Source organism: Gallinula chloropus (genome assembly GCF_964237585.1).
Source record: "Gallinula chloropus genome assembly, chromosome: 34".
In the NCBI taxonomy this organism is placed as follows: Eukaryota; Metazoa; Chordata; class Aves; order Gruiformes; family Rallidae; genus Gallinula; species Gallinula chloropus.
The window spans coordinates 1,649,031-1,667,506 of record NC_140119.1 but is presented as its reverse complement, the minus strand read 5'-3'; the positions used below and the strand labels follow the sequence as shown (position 1 = coordinate 1,667,506).

Genomic DNA, 18,476 nt, shown 5'->3' with positions numbered 1-18,476 from the left:
GCAGAGGGGCAGAGACAATGTATTGGCGATGTGGAGCAGAGCATTTTTAAGAGCAACTCTGTGACAATATTTTTAAGAAGGAAAATAAAAATCAGCAGCTGATTTTTGCCACCAGAAAAAGGAGTGAGAAAGTGTAAGGGACTTTGCAGACAATGAGGTCGGTGATGTAGGAGGAGAAGGTCCTCCAAGCTCTGTTGCCTTTGCTAGGTGTGGCGACCTGGTTCAGGAACGGCAACGGCGCCACACTCTGGCAGCACGGTCCATCAGCTCACAGACACCAATGTGGTGGACGGCAAATGGCGTTTATTAGAGAGGGGCGCGGGGCTTTATACCCCAGGGATAGGATGTCACTTCCGTCCGCTTACCTCACCAGCTACCTACTATTGGTTACCTGAGGAGAGGGGGGGTCCCTACCTTTCAGTACAGCCTGAAATCTTCCGACTGCCAGGCCCTATCTATTGACATTTCCATCCTCCCTGTGCTCACTAAAACTACTTATAGTGCAAAGTGCAAAAGTGACACACAATACTGATATATAAAATGGTGATAGCTCATAACAGTGTTGGACTACAGTAGTGACAATATATAATAGTGATAACAATAGTGATAATATATAATAGTGATAATATATAATAGTGTTAATAATAGTGATAAGTTATAATGGTGATAGCTTATAATAGTGGTAAGTTATAATAGTGATAACATAAGGCACACTAGGAGAATGATATTCAGAGGTAGCCTAGACAGTAGGGTATACTAGGGACAACTACAGAACAGTAGGGGTAGTGCTCAGTGGTTACTTTCTTAAAGCATCTGTCTGTTTTCTACAAAGAGAATGTTAACCCTCTCTAGACGACTCCTGACGAATGCTGTGAGCTTGTTCAGTACGCAGGGTCCGAAAATCAGTGCTATTATGATCACTACAACTGGTCCCAACAAGGTAGATATTAAGGTGGTTAGCCATGGTGAGTAACTAAACCATGATCCCAGCTATCCTCATTGGGCCTCTCTTTCCTTTTTTCTCTGAGCTAACCTTTCTCTCAGTTGAGCCATCGAATCCCTGACTAATCCTGTGTGGTCAGCATAAAAGCAGCATTCCTCTTTCAAGGCGGCACAAAGGCCTCCTTGCTGCATGAACAGGAGGTCTAGTCCTCGTCTGTTCTGCAAGACAACCTCTGAGAGTGAAGAGGCAGATTGTTCTAGATGGGTCATAGATTCCTCGATTCTTTGCAGATCTTCATCGATGGCGGTTTGTAGTTGAGACAGGTCTCACTGATGGTTCACCAGAGAGGTCACTCCTGTGGCTGTGCCGGCTGCTCCCAGGCCGAGCAGTGTTGCTATTGTCAGTGCTGTCAGTATTGCTCTCTTTTGGATCCTGTTGTCTGCATCTCCCCAATGATAGCTCATTTCTTCATCTGAATGATATAGGACCTGGGAACAATCAAAATTTGTGCAGAAAAGTCAGTTGTAGGGTTGAAATGCTTAATGGACACACAGGGGGTCAGACCTGTCTGACGACCCATTTATGGGTTCTATCGATCGCAACGGTTTTTGCACAGACCGCGCTGTTCCAGCTCGCTAAGGTGGCATTGCCAAAACATATGCCTTGGCCTCTAACCTGGTCCAAAGTGATTCCTCTCCGTGGTGTATCCCACTTGCACTGAGTCGGGTTATCTTTCGATGAGTAGCTGAAAGGAGTGTTGAGGGCAATACCCTCATAGTAAGGGGGATAAGCATCATAACACAGCCAACATGCCTTAGTAAGATTGGGGTTGGATTGATTCAGTGATCGGAAAGTAGCATCTAACACACCTAAGAATGATTTGCCAGCCAAAAGGTGGGAGTCTGTGATCGAATTGCCTAAGGGAACCTTTTGTTCAGCTGGTAGGGGACTGGTTGGGGCCGAAGTAGGAACTGTCAAGTTTTCTTTTTCTTGTTGGTTATTGCTTTCGATCCTAATATTGGGAACGATTGCTGAGGTGGTTCTCAGCTCCTTTCTTTTAATAATAAATAGTCCTCCCCTATTAATGCCACCTTCCCAGTACCTAAAGCCCCAGGTTTTGCCATTAGTCCATCCCCAGTCATTCTCATTTGTTACATTGAGTATAAAATATCTACATAACTCTCCATCCTTAGGTCTTCTTACACCCGGAACCCTCCAAGATCTCCCCACTACTGTTTTTTTGTACCTTACACAATTGTGAGGTCCGAGTTGCATTTTGAGGTACCTGTCTGGTCCTGCTGCTGCTGTCCAGTCAGAGGCTATGGTTTCGCATCCCCAAGTAGGACAATAGTATTGACTAGGGGAGTTGCACTGAGGTCTGCCTGGATTAAAGCTAGGACATACATAGTACCTTGCATCCCACAGACAAGGGTCCACTGAGACTGAGCTACAGAGATGCACTTTAAAGCTAGGAGGGCCTGAGGTGACGATTTTCTGGAGTATTTTCTGGTCCTCCCATCTCCCTAACACCCATTCCCGCGGTCGATGTTCATACAAACCAGTAGACGGTACGACAAACCCGAAAAGTAAAATCACCCAGAGACATTGTGGCCCTTTGCCATGGGGGTTTGTCTCGCCATCGTTTGGATTCTGCCGGTGTGGAACCTCCAGGTGCGGACAGGGTGTTTGCTGACTTGTTGTCCTCCTCAGCCACCAGGGTGCACGGATTACCAAGGCGCCCGATGGTCTGGTCCTTTTTGCTTTTGATGGAGAGAATTAGGCTTTTAATTTGATCAATTGTGAGCCACTCGCCTTGGCTGGTATTCGACTCGGAGCTGGAACTCGACTGACTGGCCACTTACGGTTTTCCACTCCTTTTTGTTGGGCTCCAACCCCGCCCACCAGCTTTGTGGGTGGGTCTTTGTTCCCGCCCCCTCGACCCGCCCCTCCTCCTCAGTGGGTTCTGATTGGCTCTCCGCCTGTCGCTCATGTTCCTGTCCCTTCCTTCTCTATCTCTACCACCCTTCCCTTTCACGTCAGCCAGCCAGCTCTGGAATTTCATCCCTGTTCGCACCAAAAGGATTTTTGCCCCGCCCTTCTTCTCCGCTCTCGGCACCATCTTTGGGCATATAGGGAGGTGGCTCCGAGCAGCTTCCTGAGATTCTGATTTCCTAGCGGCAGCCCTGGCCTCCTTGGCTAGCCCTCCCCAGAAAGATTTCGCTCGCTCCTGCCCCTCCGTAAAAGGTTTTGCTCGATCTGACCCTTTGTGAGCGGATCAGGGTTCGGGTGTGGAGGCGGCGTATCACCCTCTCGATCTTTGTGCTCGGCAGGCTTATCACCGTCTGGGAGCTGCAAAGTTTGTGTGGCCGCCCCGATGCCCAATTTTGGGGTGACCAACAAACATTCTTTTGCCGCCCTCCAAGTGTCCTGCTCTTGTATCGCCTTCCAGAGTGCCTGCACGACTCTCCCCCACAATTTCAGATTTTTCCCACCGCCGGAGGACATAGTTTCCTCAGCTAAAACTTTAGTACATTTATCCCACACCTCAGGATGGAGAATATCAACCGGCTGGTCAATGACCCCGATTTTTAAAAGTCTCGCAACAGCAAGAGTAAAATCTTTAGCCTTACACTCAATACCCCACTGCACACTCAATCCCAATACGACCTTCACAAGGGCTTCCATCCTCCTTGCGGGTCCGAGGGCGTCCCCTCCGCCGGGCTGGTCCTGCCGCCCGGCCGCCGTTCACCTGACGCAGGCGAGTCTCCCGGGTGTCGGCACCATTTGTTGCCTTTTGGTAAGGCATGGCGACCTGGTTCAGGAACGGCAACGGCGCCACACTCTGGCAGCACGGTCCATCAGCTCACAGACACCAATGTGGTGGACGGCAAATGGCGTTTATTAGAGAGGGGCGCGGGGCTTTATACCCCAGGGATCGGATGTCACTTCCATCCGCTTACCTCACCGGCTACCTACTATTGGTTACCTAAGGAGGGGGGGGGTGGTCCTACCTTTCCGTACAGCCCGAAATCTTCCGACTGCCAGGCCCTATCTACCGACACTCTAGTATGCAAATTTCTAGGGGGCTACAGGTGCTAATGAGGTGTTGGTCGCTCCCACCCCAGTTCCCTGTTGGTAGGATACACAGGCATTTCAAAACTTGCACAACCAGCCATGGGCGAGTGGACGCTACAGCTGCTGTCCACAGCGCGGCCATGCTGGAGTACCTCACTGCTGAGGTAGGTCCTCACCTTCCTCTGGAGGCCGGGGTGGGGAGGTGGGAGACCCATCCTTTCCGTCGGGATCATCCCCAGTGTCTCTGCAGGTGTTGGAGCTGGCAGGGAATGTCTCAAAGGACTTGAAAGCCAAGCGCATCACCCCTCCCCATTTGCAGCTGGCTATTCGTGGGGACGAGGAGCTGGATTCTCTCATCAAAGCCACCATTTCTGGAGGAGGTGGGTATTACCCTCACTGCCCCCTTTCCCTCCTTCCCCTGGGGAATTTTACAGGGGAGAAATGTGGGAAAACAGGAAATTGGCACCGAAGGGAAATACCAGAGCTGCGGCGGGAGGAAACATTTCACCAAAGCCTGCTGGGAATTGAGGATTTCTCTAAGAGGTTTTTAGGAAGCCTGATGGGAATCCTCCTCTTGTGTCTGCAGGCGTCATCCCTCACATCCACAAGACCTTGACTGGAAAGCCGGGCAGCAGAAGACGGCATTGAGGGGAAAACTGAGAAGCAGCCCTCTCCCTCCTGTTTTACCATCCCTGGGACAGAAGAAACCTTGGCGATTCGTGGGGAGTTGTTGTTGTTGTGGGAATAAGTCAAAGGGAGAGCAGAGACCATTGACTGCTGGAGGAGGAAAGACGGGTTTGGGCTTGAGCTTGGGAGGGCGTGAGACAGTTGTATCTTGTTTTGAGTGAGGGGGTCGACTGCTCCCTGGCATTTTATGTGAAAATGGGATGGATAAACCTTTTTTTACAAGAATCCCTGCTGAACTCCACCTCTCGTGGGGCATGCGGGGGTTGTTCAGGGTGGGGGGGTGGTTCTGGGGCAGCTGTGGGTGGGTAAGGGCACGATGGAAGGGAGGTGCGGGATGGGAGTCACTGGCTCCCCTGGGCGCTGGGTCGGCCTGTCCCATGCCAAATGCAGCCGTGTCCCTGCCCCTATGTAAACACTGGAGGTGTGCTCCCCTGCTCCCCTATGCAAATTGAGGGGGAGGCCAGGCTGGGCCCCCGGGGCTCCATAACCTGTCCCACATGGCCAGGTGTCGTGGTTTCACCCCGGCTGAGAGCCGAGATCCACGCAGCTGCCTGCTCCTTAAAGGAAAAGAGCAGGGAAAAGGGAAGGGGAAGGGGGGGTGAGAAGTAAGGGAAGGGAAAAGGAAGAGAAAGGGGCAAATAACCCCAAGATCAAGAAATTAAGAGGCCCGTGGGTTGGGATAAGGATAGTTTACTAAGATAACAGAAAGATACAATGTAACAATACTAACAGGACTTCAAAGCAAAATATATGAAGCTGTTGCTACCCAATGCAGTTTCTCACCAAACCCACAGCTCAGGCCGTGCCACCCAGAGCTGTCCCAGAACCCGACCGTCCCCCAAGAACCGCGCGTCCCGGAGCCGCCCCAGGCCTTCCTCCCGTCAGCCCCCGATATCCTGGGCAGGATGTAACTGGCTGGAATACTCTCTTTGGTCAGTTGGGTCACCTGTCCTGGCTTCGCCCCTCCTTTCTCATGAAGAGCTGAGAAAGTCCTTGACTGTCTGACAGCAACTGGAAACATCAGGGTGTTATCAGCACTACTCCCATTTTACTCTCAAACACAGCATTCCATCTGCTGTTACAAATGAAATTAACTCCATCCTGACCAAAACCAGGACACCAGGGCCTCCTGGGACCCCAGCGGGCTCTGGGGCTGTCCTCTCAACTACCCACCCGTGGATTAGATGGGTACACTCTTTGCTGGGTTAAAAACTGGCTGAAGGCCGGGCCCAAGGAGCTGTGGTGAACGGCATTAAAACCAGCTGGCAGCAGGTCAAAAGTGGTGTTCCCCAGGGTTCAGTGCTGGGGCCCGTCCTGTTAAAACCTTTATTAATGATCTGGACGAGGGGATCAGGTGCACCCTCAGTAAGTCTGCAGGCAACACCAAATTGTGTGGGAGTATGGATCTGCTTGAAGGCAGGAGGGCTCTGCAGAGGGACCTGGACAGGCTGGATCGATGGGCAGAAGCCAACTTTATGGGGTTCAACAAGGCCAAGAGCTGAGTTGTGCACTTTGGTCACAATAACCCCAGGCAACACTACAGGCCTGGGGCAGAGTGGCTGGAGAGCTCCCTGGAGCAAAAGATCCTGGGGGTGTCAGTGGACAGGCAGCTGAACATGAGGCAGCACTGTGCCCAGGTGGCCAAGAAGGCCAAAGGGATCCTGGCCTGGATCAGGAATTATCTGGCTAGCAGGAATAGGGAAGTGTTTGTTCTGTTATATTCAGCTCTGGTGAGGCTGCATCTTGAGTGCTGTGTCCAGGTTTGGGACCCTCACTACAAGAAGGATGTGGAGATGCTGGAGTGAGTCCAGAGAAGGGCAACGCAGCCCTGTGAGGAGCAGCTGAGGAAACTGGGGCTTTTTAGTCTAAAGAGAAGGAGGCTGAGGGGACACCTTATTGCTCTCTACAGCTACCTTCAAGGAGGGTGTAGAGAGGAGAGGGCCGGTCTCTTATCTCATGTAACAAGTGATAGGACGAGAAGATTACATTGCACTTGAGGACATTTAGGTTAGATATCAGGAAGAGTTTGATTTCTGAAAGGGTAGTCTTGTGAGGAGTGGCTGAGGGAACTGGGCCTTCTTAGCCTTAAAAAAAATGGTGAGTGGAGATTTTATTGCTCTCTACAACTACTTGAAAGGAGGGAGTAGGGAGGTGGGGGTTGGTGTCTTCTCCCAGTTATCAAGTGACAAGCTGAGAGGAAATGGTTTCAAAATGCACCAGGGAAGATTTAGGTCAGATATCAGGAAGAATTTCTTTACTGAATACTTTTATCAAGTATTGGAACAGGCTGCCCAGGGAACTGGAGTCACCATCCCTGGATTTATTTAAAAGACATGTAGATGTTGTGCTTGAGGAAATGGTCTACAAGTAGACTAGGAAGGGTTAGGCTGTGGTAGGATTTGATCATCTTAAGGTCTCTTCCAACCAAAGTGATTCCATCATTCTATGGTAGACTTCCAGGAAATTCCCATTCTGTCATGGTGGGAAAGCACTGCTGCTTCAGACCAGTAGTCGAGCAATTCATCTGACTGTTCTTCTAAACTTTTTATAAATGTCAGGAGAAAAAAAAAAAACAGAAATATTGGTGGCTATTTGCCAGCAGACATGTTGCAGAGACCCCATCACACCTTGTGTGTCTGGGTCACACAAGACCGGGAGATACTGCATTATGAATGGGATGAATGTGGATCGTGTTATTATAGCTTAGACAAACAAGAAGGAAAAAAGCCCAACAAACATAAACCCTACTAAATAAAAACTTGTCCTAACATGAGTTCCATGACCAGAGATGTGCAAAAGAAGATGATCACTTGGTTGCTGCTTAGAAACATCCAGTCCTCAGTTTCCATATGGCATCCTTGAGCTGCTGGTTCCTCATGCTGTAAATGAGGGGGTTCACTGCTGGTGGAACCACCGAGTAAAGAAATGACACTACCAGGTCAAGAAATAGGGAGGAGATGGAGGGGGGCTTCAGGTAAGCAAAGAAGGCAGTGATGACAAACAGGGAGACCACAGCCATGTGAGGGAGGCAGGTGGAAAAGGCTTTGTGCCGTCCCTGCTCTGAGGGGATCCTCAGAACAGCCCTGAAGATCTGCACATAGGACACCACAATGAACACAAAACACCAAAAAAAGAAGCAGGCACCAAGCACAATGACTGCAATTTCCCTGAGGTAGGCATCTGAGCAGGAGAGCTTGAGGATCTGGGGGATTTCACAGAAGAACTGGTCAACAGCATTGCCCTTGCAGAGGGGCAGTGAAAATGTATTGGCTGTGTGCAGCACAGAATAGAGAAACCCACTGCCCCAGGCAGCTGCTGCCATGTGGACACAAGCTCTGCTGCCCAGGAGGGTCCCGTAGTGCAGGGGGTGGCAGATGGCAGCGTAGCGGTCATAGGCCATGACAGTAAGAAGAAAGTACTCTGTGGAGACAAAAAATACAAAGAAAAAGAGTTGAGCCACACATCCTGTGTAGGAAATGGCCCTGGTGTCCCCCAAGGAATTGGCCATGGATTTGGGAACAGTGGTGGAGATGTAGCCAAGGTCAGTAAGAGAGAGGTTGAGGAGGAGGAAGTACATGGGGGTGTGGAGGTGGTGGTCACAGGCTATGGTGATGATGATGAGGCCGTTGCCCAGGAGGGCAGCCAGGTAGATGCCCAGGAAGAGGCAGAAGTGCAGGAGCTGCAGCTCCCGAGTGTCTGCAAAGGGCAGGAGGAAGAACTGGCTGGTGGAGCTGCTGCTGCTGTTGGACATCTGGTGCTGTCAAGTGTGGAGACCTGTCCAAGGAGGAAAAAGTGCAGTGACAATTTACTGATCTTATCCTTGAGGAAAGCCTCTTTCAATTCAAACTAATTCTCTGTATTCAGGAAGACATTTGGCAGATCCCTTTTGGGAGGTCTGCTTTGTGCTGCCTTGAGCATGCCACTGCTGGGAGGAGGGTTGGCTGTGGGGTATAGAGAACTCAGTCCTGCCTGGAAGCAGTAAGTGAATAGAAGGATGGTGTGATCTCAGACTAAATCCCCTGTGGATAGGAATGAGCTTTTCAGCACTGTCACTCCAATTTCACCCAAGGGCAGAAGAGATATTTGGAGCTTTGTTTTTCTTCCTGCCTGTACCTGAGGAGAGTTTTTCTGTGAGAACTGCCTGACATTGCTGCTGCAGTGCCAGTAAAACCTTTCCCTGAGTGCAGAGTGTGGAGACCTGCTCTGTCCATCAGGCCTGCTCTCAGCTGCCCTGTGCTGGACACTCTGCTGCCTGAAGCTGTACCTCTACCTGCTTCTTTTTGCCTATTTCCCCTCCAGCTCTGCACTCACACACCTCATCCAACCTGCCCTGCGTTCAGCTCTGCTTTGCAGACTCGTCCTGTCATCAGGACACTGCCCTGGGGAACCTCTGTGTGTTTAGGGATCAGGAGATGCTCTGACAAGTCCCAATGACCAATGAGTTTGCACATGGAGTGGAAAATGCATCCCCGGTGTTCTTAAAAAGTCTCTGGGAAGTTCCCTGGGATCAACTGCAGCTTGGAGCAAACCTGTCCTACACAGCACACTTAGACAGCAGAAGGACCCTACACTGTCCTTCCATGGGTCACACTTGCCACCCACAGCTTCTTTCTGCAGCGATGCTGATGGGAGCCCAGCAGGCAGGCTGAGTGCTGACCCTGGCAGCAGCAGAGTCCCTGCCCCAGCACACAGACCCTGGGTCACAAGGACCCTGCTCACAAGGACAGCCCTGGGCAGCCCTCAGCCATGCCCAGTAGAAGACAGCTGTCCTGCCCTGTCTCCCTGATGGGGCAGAATGTCCTATAGAGAACCTGTCCTCCTGACAGACCCCACACACTGTCCCATGTCCCAGCTTTAGGAGATCCCTCCAGGAACAGAACCTGCATTGCCCTGCACCCACAGACATACCAGGGAGAGGCTGTGGAGATTTCTCCTCCAGTGAGCTCTCAGCATCCATCAGCTCTCTCAGCCTCCCAGGTCTCCCCTCGGTGCCTCCAGGCAGTGTCCCCAGCCCTGTGTGCTTGGCAGAGGAGCTGCTCCTGGGCAGAGCTGTCTCTCTGCAGCGCTGCCGGGTTGCCATGAGCTCCCTCCATCCCTGGAGCCTGGCCCAGCTCATCAAGAGAACACCAGTTCTTCTAGGCTCCCTCCTGGTGTCTCAGGCTTCATGGAGATTGTTCCATGATCTCATCTCTAATATTGTCAGGATCTCTCTGCCCAGGGGCTGGGGGTCACCGCTTGGCATTTCTGCTTCATCAGACCAAGCCAGGGTGTCCTCAGCATCAGAGCTGCCTGTGCTTTGCCTGGGTTTGTCCTCATGGCCTCCAGTTGTCTGCTCTAACGAGCCCATGGGGAGGCTTTGTCAGGAATGGCTCCCAGTGGGGCCTGTTAGTGCTTCAAGGTACTTTGGGCATTACTCCTGACTTGGACTACTTGAGAGGTTTCTTCACTGTCTGCTTGGTATCTGAGGTCTGGGGATTCATAAGAAAAGACCCCATGGGGCTCATTAACATCCAGAAAGCCCTTACAAGCATGGCTCTTCAACTCATTTTCATTAAAGAGCTCAAAACTCCTACAACTACTTGGATTTTAGTTGTGTCCTTAGTGATACAGGTTTCAAAGGAATTTCCCATGAAGGACCTTTTTTCAGTCACAGGTATTTTCTGTCATGGCTCAGTTGATAGAAGAAGTGGCAGCAGCATTATGGGATGGATACCGATCTGCTAATGTTTCCTTTCTGGGCGCGGCGACCTGGTTCAGGAACGGCAACGGTGCCACCCTCTGGCCGCTCGGTCCATCAGCTCACAGACACCAACGTGGGGGGATGGCAAATGGCGTTTGATGGTGACTGCAACAGCATTCTATAGCTTAGATTTATGACATCACTTCCGCCCGCTTACATCATAGGCTAAATGCTATTGGCTACCTGGAGGGCGTCCTACCGTTCCGTACAGCACGACATCTTCCGACCACCAGGCATTCACTACCTACAACATCCACAGCTCCCTCAGCTGCTCCTCATAGGATTTGCCCTCCAGCCCCTTCCCCAGCCTGGTTGCCCTTCTCTGCACTTGCTCAAGGACCTCGATGTCCTTTTTCTGGTGGGGATCCCAGAACTGCACACAGCACTCAAGGTGTGGCCTCACCAATGCTGAGTCCAGGGGCACAATTACCTCCCTAGACCTACTGGTCACACTGTTTTTGATACAAGCCAAGATGCCATTGGCCTTCTTGGCTGCCTGGGCACACTGCTGGCTCATATTCAGCCTGGTGTCAACCAACACCCCCAGGTCCTTCTCTGCCCCAGGTGCCTCTCTTCCTGACAGCTCTCCAGCCAACCTCCCCCCAGCCTGTAGTGCTGCATGGGGTTGTTCTGTCCCATGGGCAGGACTCTGCCCTTGGCCTTGTTAAACTTCATCCCATTGGTCTCAGCCCATCAGTTCAGTCTGTCCAGATCCCTCTGAAGAGCCTCCCTACCCTCAGGCAGATCAACACTTCCTCCTAGTTTAGTGTCATGTCCAAACTTACTGAGGGAGCATCCAATCCCTTCATCCAGGTCACTGATAAAGATGTTGAACAGAACTGGACCCAAGACTGAGCCCTGGGGGTGCCACTCATGACCGGCCTCAGCTGGATTTGGTTCCATTCACCACCACCCTTTGGGCCTGGCCATCCAGCCAGTTTCTAACCCAGCTGAGGGTCCCCCTGTCCAGGCCAGTGGCAGCCAGTTTCTTATTCAGAATGCTGTGAGAAACTGTGTCAAACGCTTTCCTGAAGTCCAGGTAGACACATCCACAGCTTTCCCTTTTCCATTCAACGGGTAAATGGAGGAGGGGAAGGCTCTCTTGATCAGGCAGCCTGTAATAGACACCCACAACGGTATCACTTATGCTTGCCTGTCCTTTAATTCTCACCTACAAACTCTCAACTCATTCCTTAGCTGTCCCTGGACAGAACTCAAGACATCCCAGTTGTTCTTTCACAGGAAGAGCAACTCTCACCTCCTTTCCTTGTTGTCCTGTCTTCCCTAAAAGGGACTTAGCCATCCGTGGCCACACTCCAGTCATGTGAGTTGTCCCACCAAGTCTCTGTAATTGCAACTAGAACATCACCCCTTGAGCACACACAGATTTCCTGCTCCTCCTGTTTATTCCCCATCCTGTGTGTATTGCTGTACAGGCGTTTCAGGGAGCAAGCCTAGAACCCTATTCCCCCCTGGATGATAAGCTCTTCCCACACACCCCTGTCAGGCCTGGTATGTAATAAATCAGCCATGACCAAAGAAGCCAGAACCCTGCCTGTAGCACCAGTCTCTGAGGCATGTATTTACAGACATGATCCTTCTATTACATCCCATGTATTCTCCCAGAACATGAAGGAGGGAAGAGAAAATAACTTGCACCCCAGAGTCTTCCACCAACCATCCCAAGGCCTTGAAGTCTCTTTTCAATCCCTTCAGGCTACAGGATGCAGCTTCCTTCCCCCCTGCCTGCAAGATGAGCAGCTGGTAATAGTCTGGTGATTGCTCCAGGCTGGGGAGTTTCTCAGTAACAGCCCTGATCAGAGCTCCAGGAGGACTACAGACCTCCCTGTGATGAGGCTCAGCCCGGCAGATTGGGCCCTCTGTTCTCTTTAGAAGGGAGTCTCCACACTGTGACACTTTCCTGTTTGCATTTGAAAACACGGAGGGGAAAAAGCACCCAACACCCATTTCAGTTCCAAAGTTTATTCCAACTGAACTGCCTGAGCTGGGGGGTCCAGGAGCATCTGGTTCATTCCCAGGAGCAAGAACGTCGCTGAAAACAGCGTTCGTCTCGGTCCATCCTGCCCCTCAGGGATCACGTAGGACACCCTGACCACAGCTGGGAGCCACACAGAGCTCTGGGGGTCGTACCTGAGTGGTGCTGACAAATCCCCTCTGCTCTCTCTGATGCACTTTGCTTAGGACTGGCTCTAATTGGTTATAAAAGAAGGATCAGCATGTGGAAGGCAGTTAAATCTATTTCAGCTGCTGTTGCACTTGTATCCATATACACAGTCAGTACATTTCTAAGGCAAGGCAGGGGGATGCAAATTACTTCCAGGAAGCCATTTACATTAACTCCTCCCAGACAGAGCATGCTCAGGGACACTCAGGGGGTCTTCTGGTGGTCTTCAGGGATGAAGGCTGGACGTCTTCTTTTCTCTCAGCATGTGCTCTTTGCAGTTTTCTCCATAGTTTCTAAATCACAGGTGCAGCCATATCCTACTGAAATCCAAAACAAATTTACTCTCAAAACACGCAAATTCTTTCTATTCTTAAAACATGCAAATTCTTCTTATATTAAAGTTATATTAATTGTCTCTTAAGCTAAATCTATAACAATTGACTCAGCATTATTGTATTTCATTGAATCAGTGGGGATATGGCAGTGGTAGATGCTGTGACATCCCTGTAGATGACAACTTTCTGGTTCAAATAGTGGACAGACCAACCAGAGACGATGCATTGCTGGACCTGGTGCTCACCAGTGTGGAGGAGATCATTAAAGGTGTTAAGGTTGGAGACAGCCTGGGCTGCAGTGACCATGTCCTAGTTGAGATTATAATCTCAAGGAATGTGGGCCTGGCGAAAAGTGGGACCAGGACCCTGAACTTTAGGAGGGCAAACTTTAGGCTGTTTAAGGACTTGTTGGCCAAGATCTCCTGGGAGGTGGTCCTTAGAGACAGAAATGTTGAGGACAGCTGGCTACTCTTTTAGGATGCCTTTCTGAGAGCTCAAAGACTCTCTATCCCCCTGAATAAGAAAGCGGGCAAGAGGGCCAGGAGGCCAGCATGGCTAAGCAAGGACCTGCTGGTCACACTGAGGGAAAAGAAAGGCAAATACAAGCTCTGGAAGCAAGGGTGTGTGGCTTGGAAAGAATCCAGGGATGCTGTTTGGACTTGCAGAGACGGGATCAGGAAAGCCAAGGCGCAGATGGAACTGAACTTGGCAAGGGATGTTAAAAACAACAAGAAGGGATTTGACAGGTCCATTGGCCAGAAGAGACAGGCCTAAGAGAGCGTACCCCCTTTGGTAAAGGAGAATGGAGAATTGGCTGCAAGTTACGTGGAGAAGGCTGAGGTACTGAATGAGTTCTTTGCCTCGGTCTTCTCTGGCAGCCAGGATTCTCATCATTCTCAAATCCCAGAACCTTGCATCCCTAAAACTCAAGGTGGGAAATGGGGGAGTAAATCCCCCCCCACTGTAAGAGCAGAGCAAGTCCGAGACCGCCTCATGAGACTGAATGTCTACAAGTCTAAGGGGCTGGATGACAGGCACCCCAGGGGCCTGAAGGAGCTGCTGATGTGGCTGCCGAGCCGCTCTCCATCATATTGGAAAAGTCGTGGCTGTCAGGAGAGGTCCCTGGGGACTGGAAAAAAGGTCATGTCACTCCCATTTATAAAAAAGGGAACAAGGAAGACCCAGGGAATTACAGGCTGGTGAGCCTCACCTCTGTGCCTGGGAAGATCATGGAACAGATCCTCCTGGACGACATGTTGGAGCACATGAGGGATGAGCGTGTGATCCGGGACAGCCACCACGGCTTCACCAAGGGCAGGTCGTGCCTCACCAATCTGGTGACCTTCTCTGATGGAGTGACAGCATTGGGAGATAAAGGGAAGGCGACCGATGTCATCTACTTGGACTTGTGCAAGGCCTTTGACACAGTCCCCCACCACATCCTTATCTCTAAATTGGAGAGAAGTGGATTTGATGGGTGGAGCATCCACTGGATAAGAAACTGGTTAACAGACCGTAGCCAAAGGGTGGTGGTCAATGGGTCTGTGTCCAGGTGGAGGCCGGTGACAAGCGGTGTCCCTCAGGGGTCTGTCTTGGGACCGGTGCTCTTTAACATCTTTATCAGTGACATGGGTGATGGAATTGAGTGCACCCTCAGCAAGTTTGTGGATGACACCAAGCTGAGTGGTGTGGTCGACACCCCAGAAGGAAAGGAAGCCATCCAGAGGGATCTTGACAGGCTGGAAAGATGGGCCCGAGGGAACCTGATGAGGTTCAACACTGCCAAGTGTCAGGTATTGCACTTGGGCCAGAGGAATCCCAGACATAGATACAGACTGGGATAGGAGCCCCATGAGAGTAGCCCTGCTGAGAAGGACCTTGGGGTTCTGGTGGATGAGAAACTTACCACGAGCCAGCAGTGGCTCTTGCAGCTCGCAAGGCCAATGGTATCCTGGGCTCCATCAGGAGAGGGGTGGCAGCAGGGACAGGGAGCTGATTGTCCCTCTCTACTCTGTCCTTGTGAGTTCCCATCTGGACTTCTGTGTCCAGATCTGGGGCCCCCAATACAAGAAAGATGTGGAACTTTTGGAGAGGGTTCAGAGGAGCCACAAGGATGATCAGAGGGCTGGAGCACCTGCCCTACAAAGAGAGGCTGAGGGAGCTGGGCTTGTTCAGCCTTGAGAAGAGAAGGCTGTGGGGGGACCTCATTGCAGCCTTCCAGTCCCTGAAGGGAACAGAGAAACAGGAGGGGATTCAACTTTTTAAAAGGGTAGACAACGGCAGGACAAGGGGGAATGGATTAAAACTAAAGGAAGGAAGGTTTAGATTAGATATTAGGGGGGAGTTTTTTACAGAAAGAGTGGTGAGGTGCTGGAACAGGCTGCCCAGAGAAATTGTAGATGCCCTGTCCCTGGAACTGTTCGAGGCCAGGTGGGATGGGGCCCTGGGCAACCTTGTGTAGATCCAGGCCTGAGGTTGGTGTCCCTGCCTGTGGCAGGGGGTTGGAGCTCTATGATCCTTGGGGTCCCTTCCAGCCCATGCCATTCCTTGATTCTATGATTCTATGATAAAAATGTTTAACAGAACTGGACCCAGGATGCCACTCATGACCGGCCTCAGCTGGATTTGGCTCCATTCACCACCATCCTTTGGGCCCGGCCATCCAGCCAGTTTTTAACCCAGCTGAGGGTCCACCTGTCCAGGCCAGTGGCAGCCAGTTTCTCAGTCAGAATGCTGTGAGACACCGTGTCAAAGGCTTTCCTGAAGTCCAGGTGGACACATCCACAGCCTTCCCCGCGTCCATTAAGTGTCCATTAAGTAGGGTAGAGTTAATTTCCTTCTAGTATCTGGTGGAATGCCATGTTTTGGAGTTAGGATGGGAGCAGTGCTGGTAACACCCAGATGGTTTAGTTGTTGCCAAGCAGTCAGAGACTTTTCAGTTGTTCATACTGCTCTGCTAACGAGAAGGTGGGGGGCACATAAGGAGCTGGGAGGAGACACAGCCAGGACAGGTGGCCCAAACTCATCAAAGCGGTATTCCATTCAATTGTGTCATGCTCAACAGAGGGTTGTTGGGGGAGGATTATAGAGATCCAGGACACACAGTTTTTGGCACTCTCCACCCTCAGGACAGCTCTGAGCTGTGCAGTCTGAGCTGTGCAGTTCTGTGAGAACCTGCATGGTGCATCACCAGTTTTCTATATAGAATCACAGAACCACAAGGTTGGAAAAGACCTTTAAGATCATAGTGTCCATCCATTCCTGTCCCTAAGTAACTGATCTACCCTTTTTTTTAATCACACCCAGAGAAGGTGACTCAACCCCTCCCTGGGCAGCCTGTTCCAGGCCCTGAAAACTTTCTGTAAAAATTTTTTCTTAACATCTAATTGGAACCCGCCCTGGCACAGCTTTGTGCCATTTCCCCTTGTTCTGTCACCTGGCTGAAGAGACCATTGCCCACCTCTCTACACCCTCCTGTCAGGTAATTATAGGCAGTGATTAGGTCTCCCCTCAGCCTCCTTTTCTCCATCCCCATGTCTCTCAGCTGCTCCTCATAGGATTTGCCCTCCAACCCCTTCCTCAGCCTAGTTGCCCTTCTCTGGACTCACTCAAGGACCTCAATGTCCTTATGATAGTGAGGAGCCCAGAACTGGACACAGCACTCGAGGTGCAGCCTCACCAATGCCCAGTACAGGGGCACAATCCCCTCCCCAGACCTACTGGTCACGCTATTTTCTGATACAAGCCAGGATGTCATTGGCCTTCCTGGCTGCCCGGGCACACTGCAGGCTCATATTCAGCCTGCAGTCACCCAACACCCCCAGGTCCTTCTTTGCCTGAGAGCTCTCCCAGCCTGTAGCTCTGCATGGGTTTGTAATGTCCCATGTGCAGCTCCAGGACTGTCGGAACTCAGGGCTTTCCTGTCCAAGGGAATGGTCCTAACATGATGACATCACTTTCAGGCTCTCTCAGCCTCCAAAGTTGAAACTTCATAATATCCATCGATAGCTTCCAGACAAAAGGTGCAAGGGTGGAAAGATTTTCCTCGCCTGATAGCTCCCACGGAAGACTACAAGCAGCTTCAGTAACCTTGGGGATCAGAGCTTTCCTTGCCATGAAATGGTCCTAAACAATGCCTGACACCATTTGGCAGCTCCACCAGTGTCCACCTTCAAAAATGCTAAACATCCACCAATAGCTTCCAAACAAAAGGTGCAAGAGCTAAGAGCTGTTCCTGGCCTGAAACCCCCCTGGGTAGCCCACAAGTGGATCCAGTACCCTTGGGCTCAAGGCAACCCTAGCCTCAGGAAGGGTCCTAATATTGCCTGGCATCATTTTCAGGCTCTACCAGCGTCCACTAGGACATGTGAAGCGTCCAGCAATAGCTCCCCAAAATATTTTTGAAGGGGTAAAACACATTCCAGGCCTGAAATCTGCCAAGGTAGCTAACTAGTAGCCCCAGTAACCTTGCAGATCGGGGTTTTCAATGCAAAGGGAAATTTCCTAATTGTTCCTGAAAGCATTTCCTGGCTCTACCAGCCTCCAGCTTCAAAACTGCTTAATGTCCAGTAATACGTCCCAAGCAAAAGGTGTGAGGGCTGAAAGATGTTCCTGGCCTGAAACTTCCCCTTGTAGACTACTAACAGCACCAGTAACCTTGAATCTCCGGGCACACTGAGCCACGAGAACGGTCCTAACATTGCCTGAGGTTATTTTTGCTTTTAACAGCGTCCTCGTTGGAACATGCTCAACCTACAGCAATAGCTCCAAAACAAAAGGTGCAAGGGCTTAAAGAGGCTCCTGGCCTTTAAACTGCCTAGGTAGCCCATTAGCAGCAGGCTTTCCTTACCAAGGGAACAGTCCTAAAATTGCCTGATGCCAGTTTAGGGCTCTACCAGCCTCCACCTTCAAAACGGTAAACGAACAACTATAGTTCAAAAAGAAGGTACGAAAGCCAAAGGGCTGATCCTGGCCTGAAACCTCTGCAGGAAGCCTACGAGTTGCCCCAATAACCCTGAGGACCAGGACATCCTGAAGACTGGAGGAAAGCAAATCTCACTCCAGTCTTTAAAAAGGGCAAGAAGAAGAACCCGGGTAAATACAGACTCACTTCCATCCCTGGAAAGGTGATGGAAAGATGTATCCTTGGTGCTGTCTCTAGGCACATAAAGATAAGAGGGTTGTTAGGAGCAGTCAACATGGTTTTACCAAGAGAAAGTCATGCTTGACTAATCTACTAGCCTTTTATGAGGATATAACTAGGTGGATAGATGATAGTAGGGCAGTAGATGTGGTCTACCTTGGCCTCAGGTAAAGCATTTGACCAGTCTCCCACAGCATCCTCGTGGCTAGGCTGAGGAAATGGGGTCTGGAAAATCGAGCAGTGAGGTGGATTGAGAGCTGGGTGAAGGGAAGAAGCCAGCGAGTTTGGGTCAATGGGATAGAGTCTGGCTGCAGGCCTGTATCTAGCGGAGTCCCTCAGGGGTCACTCCTGGGACCTCTGATATTCAC

The 18,476-nt window shown here is 50.9% G+C and overlaps 2 protein-coding genes across 2 annotated transcripts; one reads left to right on the top strand and one right to left on the bottom strand.

Moving 5' to 3' along the window:
* Nucleotides 1–4,041: 4,041 nt before the first annotated feature.
* Nucleotides 4,042–5,234, top strand: LOC311203008 (histone H2A.V-like; the record flags this gene model as incomplete). The annotated part of the gene is given in 5 exon segments (XM_084277646.1): nucleotides 4,042–4,182; nucleotides 4,269–4,398; nucleotides 4,605–4,640; nucleotides 4,643–4,659; nucleotides 5,211–5,234. Coding segments are annotated over 5 exon segments (348 nt in total).
* A 2,292-nt stretch (nucleotides 5,235–7,526) lies between these two features.
* Nucleotides 7,527–8,456, bottom strand: LOC311203007 (olfactory receptor 14A16-like; the record flags this gene model as incomplete). Its single annotated transcript, XM_084277645.1, has 1 exon — nucleotides 7,527–8,456. One exon carries the CDS (start codon nucleotides 8,454–8,456, stop codon nucleotides 7,527–7,529), a length of 930 nt encoding a protein of 309 aa, XP_084133771.1.
* Between the last annotated feature and the right edge of the window lie 10,020 nt (nucleotides 8,457–18,476).